This window comes from Dromaius novaehollandiae, chromosome 12 (assembly GCF_036370855.1).
Source record: "Dromaius novaehollandiae isolate bDroNov1 chromosome 12, bDroNov1.hap1, whole genome shotgun sequence".
In the NCBI taxonomy this organism is placed as follows: Eukaryota; Metazoa; Chordata; class Aves; order Casuariiformes; family Dromaiidae; genus Dromaius; species Dromaius novaehollandiae.
In genome coordinates this window covers 10,250,055-10,266,644 of record NC_088109.1, presented here as the reverse complement: position 1 = coordinate 10,266,644, position 16,590 = coordinate 10,250,055, and the positions used below count along the sequence as shown (strand labels likewise).

Sequence of the window (16,590 nt, the reverse complement as noted above, 5' to 3'; positions counted from 1 at the left end):
AAACCGCCCGCCCCCCGCCGCTCCCTCCCGGGGACGATCCCCCGGCGCCGCGGGGTGGGCGCCGCGGGCCGACGGCAGCGCAGGGCGCTGCAGAGAGCGGCCGGGCTGCCCGCGCAGCGAGTGCGTGAGTGGGGCCGCGGGCGGCGGGCTGAGGGGAGGGTCCTCGGCGCCATGAGCGGGACGGGCGGGGAGACGCGGCCCCGCCGAGGGCAGCGGGACGGGCGCCGGCCGCCCCTTCCCCCGACGGCCAGGCCTGGGCCTCGCTGGGGCCGGCGGGGGTCTGCACCTAAATTCGTCCGTAAAGCAGGCAGAAAAAGCGAGGTAAGCGGGCTCGAACAGTTTCAGCAGTGGACATGAAGTTTCCTGCAACGCTTTCGCAAGCGGGTGGACTTTTTACTGGCAGAACCAAAGCGAAACTTTGCTGCAGACGCGCTCACAACGGATTAACAGAAGCTGCGCACACGGTCTGCAGGTCGGAGTGGGAAAAAGCGAGATCTGCTTTTACCGCCGGGTCGCTGCTTGCAGCCGTGAGCGTCCCTCGAAGATCCCCAATGGCTCTGCTGTGCTGCGCGGCCCGTCCGTGCTGCTGGGCGCCCGCACAGGAGCGACCGGTTTTACATCTGCCAGAGAGTGTTTTTATCATTATTTTCATCTTGGGAAAATAGAGAGTAAAAATTCAGCCAGGGACCATCTCCTGTTTGTTTCAGGATAGGTCTGAAGGGACTCTGCTCCCATACCGCTCCCGCAGGGAGGCCAGGGTGGATGGGAATATGCACAGGCCGTGCGACAAAAGGGCTTGTTATCCAAAACTAGCGTTTCAGTCAATCCCACAGTGGATGCTGGATTCAAATTAAATCCAAACAGTTTGATTTCTGACCTCCACACTTCATTTAAACCTCCAAAATTCATGAATCATCTCTACACTGATTCTCAAATTCACTCGGACACCATGGTCTGGACACTGTTAACAGACTTCACTCCCTACTCAATTTTTGGATATTAAAACTTAATTCTTTATCTTGAATATTATACTGCCAGTACTGTTCCATTTATTGTTTTTTTCCAACTTAGGTGAATTTACTGATATAAAACAAGAAAGCAAAGAAAAATGTGCAATAAATAACATTTAAATCTAAATCTAATCCACATATGTGATGAAGTAGATTCAAAATACTGCTTAACACTTACTTAAAAGAAATATTATGTATACCATTCTTGGCTGGTAATTCTTCCTTCTAGCCTGGACAGTGACTAGTGTAACTGACTAGGCACAGGAATTTTTTTTAAATCAGTCTTATTTCCAGTTAGATTAAAGAACAGGACAGCTCTGCTTGGCTAGCAGTAGTGCTGTCCAGTGTCCCTGTAACTTTCCTAGAACCACTTTCTAACTGTCCTTTTGTTCATAAGGCCACTAGGAAAGCAGGATACCCAGCGTGCTCTCTTTGTTGTGAACTGCAAGTCCTTTTAATCTAAAAGGCTAAGAGCCAGCCCAGGGACCTAATTCCCAGCACTTTGGCTTAGCTTTCTTAGAGAGAGGGCAAACTGATCTAGTCCTTAGATGGCCTACACAGCCTCATACATAAATTTTTCTCTCCTTTTTGCCTCACCCACCCTTTTCAGAGAATGAAATAATACTTTCTTCATCTTTCACATTTAGGTTTTCCCTTAGAAAAATACATTTTCGCATGTGGCCCCAAATCAACAGTCACATAGTTGCAGCATTAGGTAATTGGGTGAGAGAAAAATAAAGTAAAATAAAAAAATCAGGGTTTATTTACCATGCAAGCCTGATACTGCATTTGGCTATATGTTACAATGATAAAACTGGCCCCCAACATGTAATTTTGGAACTCTGTAGCCCACTTGTAGTAATGTCGCTAACAGCTACATGTAATTGTATTGTAGCAACAGAATTTTGCTGCTGAGATGTTCTTCCTCTCCTCACTTTTAAAACCACCGTCTTTAGGCCCTGCTTAGAAGCATCTGCCTGTATTTTTGTTATTTTTTTGTTTTTGTTTTTGTTAAATGCAGTGAGGTCAACATTTTTAAGTGCTGAAGCACTCCAGTGAATATGCATATGCCTATCTTATGTTCCTGCATGCATTTCTGCAGATCTGTTAACTGATTCCTGAAGAACACCTTACTGCATAAGTTCATAAAGAAGGCATGATGCTTGGGAATCCAGCTAAGGATGTACAGTAATGGCTAAAAAAGACCAAAAGACAACTTCTTGTTGGTGGTAAGCATAGAGCACTCCAGTAGAACCAAGTTGTTTAAACCTTCCTGTTTCTATTGTTTTGACACAGCCACTACAATATTTAATCAGAGCTGGCCTTAAAACTAAAGTTCCTTACTAGGCTAATTTTGTAGTCAGCTATCCCAGTGCATCTCAGAGCCTCAGGTAGATCTGTTTGTTGGGATCCAGTTCAGTAACTGGAAAACACACATTCAAATACAGTTTCTAGGAATACTGCAGTTATAAATTCTTGGCACAAGAACCAAATAAATCTAAACTTTCCTGTAGTTTTAATGTGATAGGCCATAGGCATAGCAGCCAGCACTTTGGTCCAGAGGTTAAGTAACATTTAATAGCCTTATAGAAGCCACACCAAAATAGGCAGGCTAGGTTTTGCTCTGGAGTTCCTGAACTTCAGGTATCTAAATAATAAGCATCAGCCATCTTTAGAACCAAAATTTGAGAGTTCCTGCTTCCTCACAAGTCCATTTGAACACTGAATCTATCATAGTGCGTCTTCACCAGCATAGGCGTAACTTGGATTATAGAAGTGAGGTATTTTTCCCAGACTACCAGGACCTAGGCCCATATTCCACCAACACCATAAGCCATCTGCTGTTCCTGAAGCAACAAAATACTGTGACCCACCAATTCTGCAGTTTAAACGCTGTAGAATTGTAGCTCTCCTGATCACAAGTAAAATAAATCAGAAACAAGTAAAACCTCTTTACCTTTTGTTTTTACCTCTGTTGCATCACAAGACACCACCAAACCTTTCAGTACAAGAATCCCCCTTCCCCCCCGCCCATAAAAGACAACCCCCTACCTTCAGCTGGGATCCATTTTGAATCTGCCATATGAGAATCAGGTGTTTTGACTTTTGACTCTGAGATCAGACCTGTTGCCTGCATTTTTTTTTTTAACAGAGCAAATTGTTTTCCGACGTAGTTGTTTTTTCATTCTGTAGAAGTTTCAGGATTTGTACAGCCCATTACAAGTCTTCCTAGAGCAGAATAACTAAGATGTATGCTTCTTCCCATCCTTTCCCCATGAGAAGAAAACTATATTTGCATCTGGGATCTTACATCAGAGTGTAAATAAATACGGTTGTATTTGGAAGACTTTTAAAATTTGCCAGGGACCTGCACTGAATTTAGTTACAGAGCTGGGCCTTAAGGACTTCTGTGTAGAGGTTTCCATCCTTTATGGTTTTGGCAAAGACTTGAAAGTGTGCCTCATGTATCCACCTCAGGAACCAGAAGCAAGTCAAAAGCAAGCAAAGCATTTTTTTATTCAGTTCCATGGATCTTTGAAAAACTGTGTTTATCAAGATTAGGAATAATGGGATAACATGAACTGCTGTGGAAAGAAGACGTTGTGACCTGCTGTATCTTTCCAACATCCACTGCCTTGTGCAACAAAACTACTGTATTTTTACAACAGTTGTAAGGAGTAGCCCCTTTTCTTGTGGATCTGACATTTTTAGTAATTTTTGGACATTATTTCTGTACGATGTTTGGGAATTTGCATGATTGATCTGGGAATAAAGATACTTGGATTCTGTTTTTGCTGAGTAGCTAAGGAATCATTAACATATATGCCTTTCACACTGAAAACAACAGACATTTTAGAGGTCATACATTGTAATGATTCTTACATCTTAACTGGGACTTTTTTGTTGTTTTTCTAGGGAAAAACATTGGATTTTATGACAGAAGTGCTACAAGACTGATGCTATCAGTAAAGATGTCATATTTAATCAAAGGAGTTAAATATTACAGTCCTGTGATTGAAATGCACAAAGTAAGAGGAGCTCTGTTTAAAGCACGCATACTAAAGAACGTCCCAGGCAGCAATGAACAACAATTTAAAACCTCACGTATGTTGTCTCAGCTTAGTTCTGAAAATGCAAACTCTCATAATTATGTCATTGTTGGAGCTGGATCAGCAGGGTGTGTATTAGCCAACAGATTGACTGAAGACCCTCTCAGTACTGTACTACTTTTGGAAGCAGGCCCTAGAGATACCCTGCTAGGTAGTAAAAGACTGATGTGGAAGATTCATATGCCTGCTGCATTAACATATAACCTCTGTGATGAGAAATATAACTGGTATTACCACACAACACCACAAAAGCATATGGATAATCGAATTATGTACTGGCCCCGAGGCAGAGTGTGGGGTGGCTCTTCATCACTTAATGCTATGGTGTACATTCGTGGGCATGCAGAAGATTATAATCGGTGGAGCAGGGAAGGGGCTGTAGGGTGGGACTATGAGCATTGCTTGCCTTATTTTAAGAAGGCACAGACACATGAACTGGGACCAGATCAGTACAGAGGTGGAAACGGACCCCTGTATGTGTCAAGAGGGAAAACCAACCATCCTCTTCATCATGCATTCCTGGAGGCAGCCCAGCAAGCTGGCTATCCGTTCACAGATGATATGAATGGTTATCAGCAAGAAGGATTTGGCTGGATGGATATGACTATACACAAAGGTAAATCACCAGGGATCCCTTAAGTAATTTGTGCTTCTGAAGCATCAGTAGTATTTCGGAAAGCATTGTGTAATACAGACATGTAATCTGCACTAAATGCCAATTTGATGTTCGGCTTAGCGAAGAGTTGCTGCACTCTAAATTTTTTCCCTGTTCATTTTACTGCAGCTTCCTATCAGTGTAGCGTGTGTTTCAATGAAAATTATATTGGCTTGCAAGTCTTGATCCATAGTTAATTTTGGAAAGGAGGGTAGGTTTTCAGAACGGCTTTGTGAAGTTTGCCATGTTAAAATAAAATCTTTAGTTATTACATTGCATCACATTTGCTTTGAACTCTACCCAAGAATGTTTTCCCCTTTTCCCTATATAAACATCCTGATTGCTTTGGGGGAAAATCTTGAAGATGACTTGAGCGTGATTATTTTGATGTTTAATGTAAATATGCGTTGCAGGTCAAAGATGGAGCACAGCTAGTGCTTACCTTCGGCCAGTCATATCACGCCCAAATTTGTCAATAACAGAGAAGACAATAGTAACAAAAATCTTGTTTCAAGGCACAAAAGCCATTGGTGTTGAGTACATGAAAAACGGGCAAAGGAAAAAGGTAAGAAATTTTACTTTCTTGTATGAAAGACATTAGTCAAAGCAAAATTAAAACATTCTTTTGAAAAAATAAACATTTATTAAAAGTAACATCTTACTACACAAAATGTCTGCTTTTGATATGCTATACTGTAAGTTTTTTCCAGTATGTGATTCCTTGTCAATTATTTTGCAGTAGGTGATATTTCAGTTGTATTGACTCAGATATTAATGTCCCAGTTATATTTCCCTATGTTCCCTCTTTCAGAGCTGAGGGGACAGGCCATAACTTCATGTTACACCACACTGCTTGTGAGGTTTGTAACTGGAGCCTATGCTGTGATCACACACTGTCTCAGCATATTGGCTGTTGTGCTGAAATGCTGATGTTTCTGAAAAATAATTCTGAAAATGCTGTTCAGGCATAGGAAAATCTGTCATAGCTGAATACTGGAGCCTGACTGGCTCAGGGGAAAAATCCTGAATCATTCACTTCTATATTGCCATTATGTATTGAGTTTTGGGCTAGTCGTGATGAAACATAGTGAAGAAACAGGCCTTGTGGTTGTTTATGCAGTGAATTTGCTGTGAATTTGATCACTGAACATGTGATCACATCTCAAAATCCTCTTAGGAAAGAGCTGTAGAGACCAAATCTAGAACAAGATTGAGACTAAAAATGCCCTTTGTCTGTAGTTGTTTTGATAAGGAAGTTTGAATCACTATTACATCTTAATTCTGTGGATAGACAGCAGTTTGTCTTACAGAGTCCAGTGATTTCCAGAAGACCTAAAACATTCTCATTTCCCTTAACTTAATATTACATTTCCCCTTAATATTATAGCTGATTATGGAGTACGTAACTAGGAAATTGCCTAAAAGGGATTTGTATGTTAATAACTTAAAGATTTTTAGTAACGAACAATTATAAAACAATTGAAAAAAGTTTCATGGTAATATGACGAAAGAGAGGAGAGTACCAGTTCTGACTGTTTGAGTTCAGTAAGGCTTACAAGACCAGCCAGACAAAGGCTAGTTCTGTGACTGAACACCTGCTAAAAGTTAAAATGTAGTATAAATAAACTGTTCTTTCATCTTCTAATTCACAGAACAGATCAGTTGTTTTCTAAGTGGATTAGTATAGTGATTATCATTAATAATGTACAACAAAGGTTACAGAAGTTTAACTGATTTCATGAGATGCTAAATGTTTGTGAAAGCAGTGCTGCTGGTTGCTGTTCTTTTGTCATTATCAAGATTAATTTTGTTGAAGAAAGTCTTGGAAAGGTAACTACGTATGATCAAAGACATGTTCTGATCACTGGACCATTTAACTGCAAATTAGTTTAATTGCTATGGATTTCTGTATATATATATGTATATATGTATGAATTAAATATCATAAATTATTGTCTGTATCATAAAAAGTACACCTTCAAAGTATTTCCCTTCCATTTTTTAAACATTAGAATTGCAGGACTTACCTGCTTTTACTTTCTGGAAAATGTTATAGCTGTCAGGATGGAAGAGCTAATAATTTTATAACATTATGAACATCAAGATGAGACACTTGATTGTATTAAAATGTTTCTGTTTTTACAGTCTATTTTAGAATAAAGTTAAAAGATCATCTGGCTGATTCAAAACCCATTCAAGCCAGTGGAAAGACTTAATTGATTTTTGTAGACACTGGGGCCCAGGAGAGCACTCAAGAATCCAGTAAGCACTTTAACAAAAGCAGGGTAGGTAGACTGAGTATTCATGGAGTTTCTGAGTTCAGAATCAAGCAGAAGAGTATATCTAAAGGGCAAAAAAAAAAAAAAAGTTTAATGCATCAGACTAAATAACCACTGCAAAAAAGATTCGAAGTCATTTTTTCCCCCTTGCATGTTACCTTTAAGCCCAATGAAAGACCATATGTGGGCTAGGAATAACTATAGTACTGACTTTGCAGTAAGTGTCCATCAAACTTGCATTGTTTTAACTCTACCCAAAATAAAAATAATACGTATTAAAGTAGTAAGTTTTGAAACATGTTTTTAGCTGGAAATAAAAATCATAACATACACTTATGTTACTTGACATACAGAGTCTCTGGTACCTTTATATAACATGCAAAGTACAGATCTCAGCATTGACTCAGCAGTCCCAGATACGCTGTTTGTTAGTCTAAACATACGAGTGATTGCCCAGACCAAACCAGTACTGGACAAAATGTCAGCACTGGCTGTACCTGCAGCAATATTGGATAATTGATCTTCTTACTAGATTTTAATTTTATTATGAGGAAAAATCTCATTCACCATCATTCTGTATAGCTGAGGTGTCATTCAAAAATAATAAAATTACTACAAGTTAATATGCATTCCATGCTAATCTGTTAACTGTCACTGTACTACAGAAACAATTAGCACTTGTTTATCATGTTGCTTTAGAAGCTAAATATCTCATCTAAAATAAAAACAAGGAGCTACTCATCATAGCACCTTAAATTCTACAAAAGAGGACAAGCATGCAGCTGAGCAATAGCAATAGCAAACAATGATTTGTTTCCTTGCACCCTCGTGGGTTTTGCTGGGTAATGAGAGGAGGTTCAGAGGCATAATCGCGTGCCTAGTCTACTGTGTGCTTGGTGTTGTCAGACGGATATATATTCACAGGTCAATATTATGGTATTACTTCTGCAAATGTGTATCACTCTAAAACACTGAAATAGTTGAGGTAGCTTTAGAATTTACATCAGATTTAAATTGTTGCTTACTTTTTATTTCTTCCATGGTGAATTTGTTCTTTTGTAAAGATAGTGAGCCATGAATCTTTCTTTTCTAACATGCAAGAATTGCTATTCATTTGGTGTTTAGTTTGTAATCAATCAGCTAAGTCAGTGTGCGTACAAATGATATCTCGTATGTCAGCAGGCAAAATACCTTCGAGTAGGGGGAATAGAGTGCATCAAATGTGTGTGTTCAGGAGCCGTCTCACTGGAACAGAAAGGGGTAGTTTGAAAAAGGCTGAGTTCACCCACATCACCTTCTTGCAGAGAGCAAAGGGAAAGGAAGGGAGTGTCAATATTTTTTTCACTGAACACACAGTTTTCTCTTTTAACAATGAAAAGCACTGGGGGGGGGGGGGGGTCCGTGAACCTAAATGTAACAGGTGTAGGAACAGGGAAAACGTAGTCGTCTCCAGATGTGAATGACACAAAGGAGGATTTTGACAGTGCTAAAATGAGAAAAATTATTGACAGAAGTGGAAAGAAGATGTGCCAGAAACATTGCAGAGAAGGTTTTAGAAAAAGAACTATACAGCACAGAAAACTGAGTCAAAGGCAGATTAATAGTTCAGCAGCCTAAGTAGTGACCAGCACAGGGGCTCGTACTCAAACTGCTCGATGAAAAGTCTGTTAGCAAAACAGAATATATGTATATGTATGTGTGTGTATATACACATATATATTTGTATGTATATATACACACATGCTGTTAGAGTTTTCACAGTTGTGTGTTAGTGACTGAGGGGCTTCTGAGGGCTCAGAAGAGCAGAGAAACCAAACATCAATCTTGGTTGAATTGAGGAAATAAGCAGTTGAGGATTTTTGAGCTACCATGTCTCTGAATTCAAAATCTCCTTAAGAGCGTCCGTATTTATTTAGTGAGCCGTATTGAGAATGGAATGGACACTTGACTAACTGGTCCGATCATAGGTACTTTTTTCCTGGCAAGTAGCACAGGAGTTGCTGGCCGCCATGTTACTGGCTGAACTACAGTTTGATCACATTATAAACATGGGAATAAATATGGACATGATCAAATTGAAAGCTTGATCATTTCTGTCTACAGAAACTTCTGGCAAGATAGAAAAAGCATTTAGAATGAGAAGGAGGGGTGAAGGAAGGGTATCTAAACTGAGCCAGAGTGGCATAGCTTAACAGAGCCTCTTGACTTGTTGCCTGTATTCAGATCAAGCTTAATAATATTAGGTCTTTTGTGCTCATTTCATTTTAGGCGTTTGCCAGCAAAGAAGTTATTTTAAGTGGAGGTGCCATAAATTCTCCACAGCTGCTTATGTTGTCTGGGATTGGCAATGCAGATGATCTAAAAAACCTGGGGATCCCTGTTGTTTGCCACCTTCCTGGTAATTCTCTTATTTTTATTCACCTTTCATCTTCCTAAGGATGCAAATCAAAGACCATTAAGTAAATGAATTGATGCCAGGGGATTTTAGTAGTCTTTATGTCAGGCTGTGTGGACTGAAACTAACAAAGTTACAAAGTTACAGTGATTCATTGATTCATCTGAAAAATGTCACTGAGCAGCTTTAAAGCAAAGCAGCTTAGTTATCGTTTAGAATTTTGAATGAAGAGTTTTGATCTGCAGCAGATTGTTCCATTATCATATATATTCAAAGATGGAAGGAATAACATGGGTTTATGAAAAATACTCTTTAAACTAGAAAAACTGATACTGTATTCAGAAGTCATATCTGACACTTTCAAAACAAATGATATATCTGCCATTTAACTTTCTATTTTCATCCTGATTATGCTAGCTTTATGTAAAACCTTATTCTGACATGAGCAAAAGACTGATATGACTCATGGTCTTGGTGTTAGTCATCACTGCCCTTTTAAGAGGTTAGTTTAGTTCCCATTTACACTGTCTTCTGGTAACAAATATTGTATATAGTTGTCCTGTGTGAAATAACTTTGTTTTTTTTCTTTCTTCTCCCTGCACCCCATTTTTAACCTTTTAATCAGGAGTAGGCCAGAACCTCCAAGATCATTTAGAAGTGTATGTCCAGCAAAAGTGCACCAAACCTATTACTCTGTATAATGCACAAAAGCCAATTAACATGGTGAAAATTGGTCTAGAATGGCTTTGGAAGTTTACAGGTATGAAACAAAATATGAAATTGTTCAGCCCTTCTTTGCTTTAGAATTATCATGTCTTTTGTCTGTGAACTTTGAAGTCTGGGACCCTACATATAAAATTTTTTCATCTCCTCTGCACAAATTGGAGCTTGAAAAGGGGCTTGAATGGTTTCTTTTTCCTACATCGGAATCTCTTAAAACAAGTATTATGTCTTAGGTAACAGGTGAGGTTTTCATACACTGTTTTTTAATGCCTTAAAATCTTTTTCATTTTAAGAAAAGTTCTGCTTTTAAATCTGGGCACCACTGAGGAAAGCTGTTGTAAAACATGAAGAAAAAATCCTGTTTAGAAATTGATATCATATAGAAAAAAAGATGTTGTGAGCTGGATTCCTTTTTTCCTTTTAATTGTCTGGAAAGAGTTATTTTGTTGCTGTCATCAGAACCTTCAGGCTTGCATGTAAATTAGAAATTTCTCTTGTTAAAATAACACTCTCATTTTATAATAATCCGGCTGTAAATTGTATCTTAAAAGGAGTCTGTGAAGGTTATCCTTGAAACCAGTAAAAATGTTTTGGCCAAATTCAGGGCCTTTATCACTTGCAGAATCATTATTGACCCAAAGTGGCAACTTATGCTGGTTATGTGTGGCTTTTTATCATACAATAAATATTTATAGAGGGCTGAATCATGGTGGCGCTAATATTTTAAATGGATGTGAAAATAATATAGTATAAGAGGCAGAGGCATTGCAGGGTCTTCATCCTTCCCCTGCAGGGCAGGCACTGTAGATGGCCGTTACCTGAGGCTGATGGGGTGGCTGTACTGCATGCAGTGCAGTAAGGATTGGGTTGCTGTAGTCTGTTTCCTGCACGTCTGGCAGGAGCCTGAGACCAAATCTTCATCTGGAGTTATACCATAGGCAGTGCTTCTGCCAGTTATAGGGAGCTAGCTGTAATATCCCATTCTCACTCAAATAAGTGGGACTGTCAAAGTTGTATTTATCTAGTGATTAAAAAGCAGGTAAAAACGAAGCATATTGCTTAAATTACAAGATGTTCATTACAGACTTGCATTCTTGCAGTTTCCACTGTGAATATGAATTATTCACAGTGGTGAAACAAGGGTTAAGAAGTGATTTTCTTGGGTTTTTTGATGTCTTTAGTGGCATTTTCTCTCTCTCGTTTACATTCTGTAGGTGAGGGAGCAACTGCGCATTTAGAATCTGGTGGTTTTATCCGAAGTCAAGCAGGGGTTCCTCACCCCGACATTCAGTTCCACTTTCTCCCTTCTCAGGTCATTGATCATGGTCGGGTTGCTTCCACAGTGGAAGCTTACCAGGTGAGTTGTTGAATGACGTATTGCAGTAATGTTCTATAGCAATTAGCAAGGAGGCTTACACTTTATTATAAATGTTGATAATTTGGCTATATGCTGAATTTTTCAGTTTTATATAAAAGAGGTTGACTAATCTCCTTCATTGAGGGGAAAAAACATGGGCTTATTGTTTGATACTGCTACCAAAATTATCTGTCCATTTATCTCTGGGAAAGTATGGAAGTGTTGTACTATTGTTTGCACTGTACAGTAGTACCATAGTGCTATGGATTAGGATACCATTGTGCTGGGTATTGTAGAAAACCAAAACAAGGTGTTCCCTTTTCCACTGCAGTTTGGACAAAGATTTAAATTTGGGGGGGGGGGGGGGGAAGGGAGGAGGGAGGAGATATCTTTATTAATTAGCATAAATCCAAGCCCTATTTTAGAATGCAATCTTTTTTTTTTTTTTTTTTTTTCTTATCTTACTTTTGCATCAACAGGAAATGTAGATCCCCCACAAATCTGTGCTAACACCAGGGAACTGTCACTGAATGTACTTGTTCATTCTTGCTAATCTCTTTTCTACAGTGATGACAGTAATTTGGTCCTTTGAATGATCACCTACTGCTAAATTGGAATGATTGTATTTTAAATGAAAAATCACATTTTTTTGATTTAAATTTTAAAAATCATTTGAAAACACAGGTATATTTCTCTCTTCCCACTATGCAATATCATATTTACAACTAATTTATATAAAATGGAAAAATGTTCATATTTTGGCCTTTTTTGTTATCCCTCTTTAACAGTTTACATTTGGTTAATTTGTAAGATGGTTCAAATTGCAAAAAAAACAAAAAAACAAAAAAACAAAAAAACCCACACACTGAGTTCTGAAATGTGTCAGGTAGGACTGGGTCACGAGTTGTGTGGGTATTACAGGTCCATGTGGGACCCATGAGGAGCACAAGTGTGGGCTGGCTAAAGCTGAAGACTACAGACCCGAATGACCATCCTATCATTGAACCTAACTACATGTCAACAGGTAAATGCAGCTTCTCTTTGCTCTGATGTCAGCTTAATTCCTTCCCATTTCAGTAGCAAATTTTCATATCTACTCAACACCAGTTCAGATGTGCCGATTGGTGCATTGTTGTTAATTTTCTACTTGTAAAAGTCAGTTAGTATCAAAGACATCATTGTGCAAAACACTGGGTGAGTCAAAAAGAATTCCCTGTCAGGATTGCAGCACCATCCTGTTCTTCTCATCCCTCTCGTCTGCTGTGGAGGAATGAGTCTTGGATGTGTCTCTGTGCTGAGGCTAGTGTTCTTGGCCAGAAAGTGAGTACAGGGAAATAAAGAAAAATTCTTAGCTGACTTATTCTTGGGGGTATGCAATACAGCTGACAGTTTTGCTCACAGTGAGTGTAAACATCTGTGATTTAGAAAAAAGTTCTGCTTGATTTTGGTTTTCAGTAACAAGTGAGAGACTTGTCCATTTTTTTTTCTTTGATGCTATTGTTTGTGTTATGTACAGGGAAGTATTACTAAGTGAAGGGAGTACTTAAACTCATCTTATTTTCTCTCCATACAGAAAGAGATATTTGGGAATTCCGCCAGTGTGTCAAGTTGACCAGAGAGATCTTTGCTCAAAAAGCATTTGAAAAATTTTGTGGGCCTGAAATTCAACCAGGAAATCATGTTCAGTCTGACAAAGAAATAGATGCTTTCATAAGGCAGAAGGCTGATAGCGCTTATCATCCTTCCTGCACCTGTAAAATGGGTCAGCTTTCAGATAGCACTGCCGTAGTTGATCCCCAGACAAAAGTAATTGGAGTTGAAAACTTGAGAGTAGTAGATGCCTCAATAATGCCTAGTGTTGTCAGTGGGAATTTGAATGCCCCAACTATTATGATAGCAGAGAAAGCCGCAGATATAATTAAGGGGCTCCCATCACTTCATGAGAGAAATGTTCCTGTATATAGGCCCAAGACCTTGGAAACACAGCGATAAACAGTGTTTTCATCCTCTCACACCTTTTGCCACTTTGGCTATCACCCCCATGTTGGTATCTCATACTGGAGGTGCCCACAAAATAAATGCCATGCAAAACAACATATCATTGTTAACATAATTATTAATTTGATTCACTCCTGGATATCAGACTATCTAATGATTTTTTAAATCGTTTGGCTCAAGCTGTTCATTTTAGGTAAACATGGCTTTTGTGGTACAATATTAAATTTTCCTTAAAGAGAAGCGATTTCTAAATGACAGGTCAGCTGCACATATAAGCCAGACACTGTGTAATTGCATGAAGGGATTAATGCATGTTATTTTGCAAATCACTATGTTACGCCCTGCTAGTTGAAGGACTTTTAACTCTTGTAAGCAAGTTATCCAGGATAACAGCTAGCCACTAATCCCCACATCCTGCAAAGACTGGCGAAGTAAATGTAAGCATTTAAAACTCTCCCAGTCACTGGACAAAGTAGTATGTATTAGAATTTTGAGGAGAGCAAGGAACCTGTATGTGTCCAGAATTTGTCTTTTTTTTTTTTTTTTTTTTTTAATGGAGCAATGCACAGTTTACAAACCCTCACTGAAAGTCAGCTTTAACCATACTTAGCATGCTTACCTGTACATGACATACAGAAAGAAGATATACACTGTACTTATCAAACACTTGAATTATTTTTCTAATAAATGCAGAACACAAGCTGATATTTGTAAAAAGTATATTGCAAAACTTGAATCTCTCCTTGGTTTTTGGTATATAGGTTAGCAGCATTCCATTCACAGTTTCAGCTGGTTTGGTTGTACCAGTTTATCACTTACCACAGTGCTCGCAGTTTCCATAACTTCATTAAAGTTACTGGCCTTTGCTCAAAGGTGAGTCTTGGCAAAAGAATTTTCTCAGGAAATATTCCAAATGGTGCCTGACTATTGCACGAGCTTTATTAAAAAAAAAAAAAAAAAAAAAAAAAAGAGCCTAGATAGATTAAAAATAAAAAGTTACTCAAAGTCACTGCATCAGATCAGATACCAATGATATGGGAAGAGTTTTTCTTTTTTTTTTTTTTTTTAATTAGAAGGTAGGTAGCTTAGTGAACCAGTGCTTATACTTTAATTAGGCATTAAGTCTTTGTTTTACTATTTTCAGATGTGTAAAGGAAGGTATGTCATCTTTCATGGCAGTTTTCTGTGTAAAACTAACTTTCAGATACTGATTAAAAATTAAAGAAATTGAACTCAGAATTGTATGGATTTATTAAGTATTCTAAAATAACTACTGACTAAGCAGCTGTCAAATTATAAGGCAAATGTTTCTGTCGCCTGAGACATTACAACAGATAATGTAATCATTATCAAGGGACTGTTATCAGCCTGCAGAGGATAAGCTTGCTACATGTACTAACAGAAAACTCCGATAGTAGGTCAGCATCCAACTTTTAGAAATTGCTAAAAATACTGTAAATACAGAGTTTAGAGCTGTGAGTAACCTTCTTACAGTTTGCTCAGGACTTCCAATGAACAGAAGAATAAAACTTTTTTCCAGAAAAAAAAATGGAATTTTACACTGTTTGAGCAGATTGTGAAAAAAACCTGCTGACTCAAACGTTGGCTAGAGGGACAACTGCAGATGTTTAAGGCAGATACTTCTACCTGGTGCTGCTGCAAAGCAGTGGTGGGAAGCCCTGCTACTAACTGGGGAAAAAGACTTAATTCACTGGAGTATCTGCATAAAGAGTAAACAGAAATACTGAAGATGGAAGACGACAACAGCAAACTCTGCTCCAAAAAGAGTCAGGTAAACCTTTTCTGTTTGATGCACTCTTTAGGAATGAGGGAACTGCAAGAATATTTTAAGTAATAGGTGATTGATTAGCTGTGTCAATAAGAATTCATCTGATGCAACTGCCTTTGGGGAAAGAATGAACTCTGTATGGTCTGCCTTTTTATGGGAAATAGCTTTTATTTAGGACTTGTGCTTTTAAGATTTTTCATTTAAGGTACCTTAGTCTCATGAGGAGTAAGAAGCATTAGGATACTCAGAATAACATATACTGGTGAGACTTACCACAGTCATGTGCAGTTGAATTTGGAAGCAGTTTGGAAAGACTGACTATTGAAGTCCCTGCATTTGCAGATTAATAACATGGTTTTGCACTCTAGGCATGCAAGAGGGGAACTGTTATTATACAACTGCAGAGGATTAACTAGCCACTGTCTTACATAACTCATTACTGGACACACAAGAGCCACCCACTGGCATTATGTCAAGCTTTAAAAGATCAGGAAATAGCAAGCTTACATATGCATGCCAAATTGCATGTGTGTCGTATGTTCAGGTACACATTGCTGCATTGTGCAATCAGATAATTAGGCATTTCTTCCAAAATATCATCACCTTTTCTAGCAGTTCTAGACATATATAGGTGCCTTGCAAATTCCTCCCTTTCTAAATACTTAAATTATTTTCATTGCTGTGAAGCTGCAGTTGCTTTATTGATTTAGGCCCCACTGATGCATACTGTTGAGGCTCCTTTATGCCATTCCTTTGATGCAGTCTTAAAGAAACAGCCCAGTTTGATAGTTTTAGCTCCCTGGGGAAATCTTTAGGTGTCATGAAACCACAAATTGTTTCTCCTGCACTGTATCCAGTTGCTGATACAGATTTCCTGGTAAAATTGTTTGCTTCTGGGTGAGTTGAGTCTGCTGAGGGATACTGAGAACTGGTACTAGGTACTCTAACATGCTCTGTGCAGCACTTGGAGCCTGCTAGCTAATAATTAGCTCGTTTTATGCTGTTTTGCTGTGGTGCAGAGGACAGGTGGATTATTCCAGAGTCTTACTTATTTAACAAAATAATATTGTGTGTAATTCAGTATTATTCTCAGTTTTATCCAGATACTGTTTTTTTCTGTAAATGAGGAGGAGATACTTACATTAAGTATTCAAAAACAGTTAACTATGAAAGCTGTTTGACTTAAGAAGTTACTAGACCTGCCAGCATGGCCTGAGCCAGCAATGTCCTGCGAGTGAGAACATCAGCATTTCCATGGTAAAAACTTGCTGCAG

At 38.6% G+C, this 16,590-nt stretch overlaps 1 protein-coding gene across 7 annotated transcripts; it reads left to right on the top strand.

The window, feature by feature from the left end:
• Positions 1–12: 12 nt before the first annotated feature.
• On the top strand, positions 13–14,766 carry CHDH (choline dehydrogenase). Of its 7 annotated transcripts, none has more exons than XM_026102812.2 (9): positions 13–124; positions 2,113–2,239; positions 3,927–4,736; positions 5,189–5,340; positions 9,323–9,452; positions 10,075–10,209; positions 11,387–11,529; positions 12,451–12,553; positions 13,103–14,766. In XM_026102812.2, the coding sequence occupies exons 3-9, from the start codon at positions 3,968–3,970 to the stop codon at positions 13,519–13,521; spliced, it is 1,851 nt and encodes a 616-aa protein (XP_025958597.2). In that variant the 5' UTR covers positions 13–124; positions 2,113–2,239; positions 3,927–3,967; the 3' UTR covers positions 13,522–14,766. The 7 variants fall into 7 exon arrangements, with proteins under 7 accessions (XP_025958597.2, XP_025958596.2, XP_025958598.2 ...); XM_026102811.2 differs by having other exon boundaries at positions 16–120; XM_026102810.2 differs by lacking the exon at positions 13–124 and adding an exon at positions 176–321.
• The last annotated feature ends 1,824 nt before the right edge of the window (positions 14,767–16,590 follow it).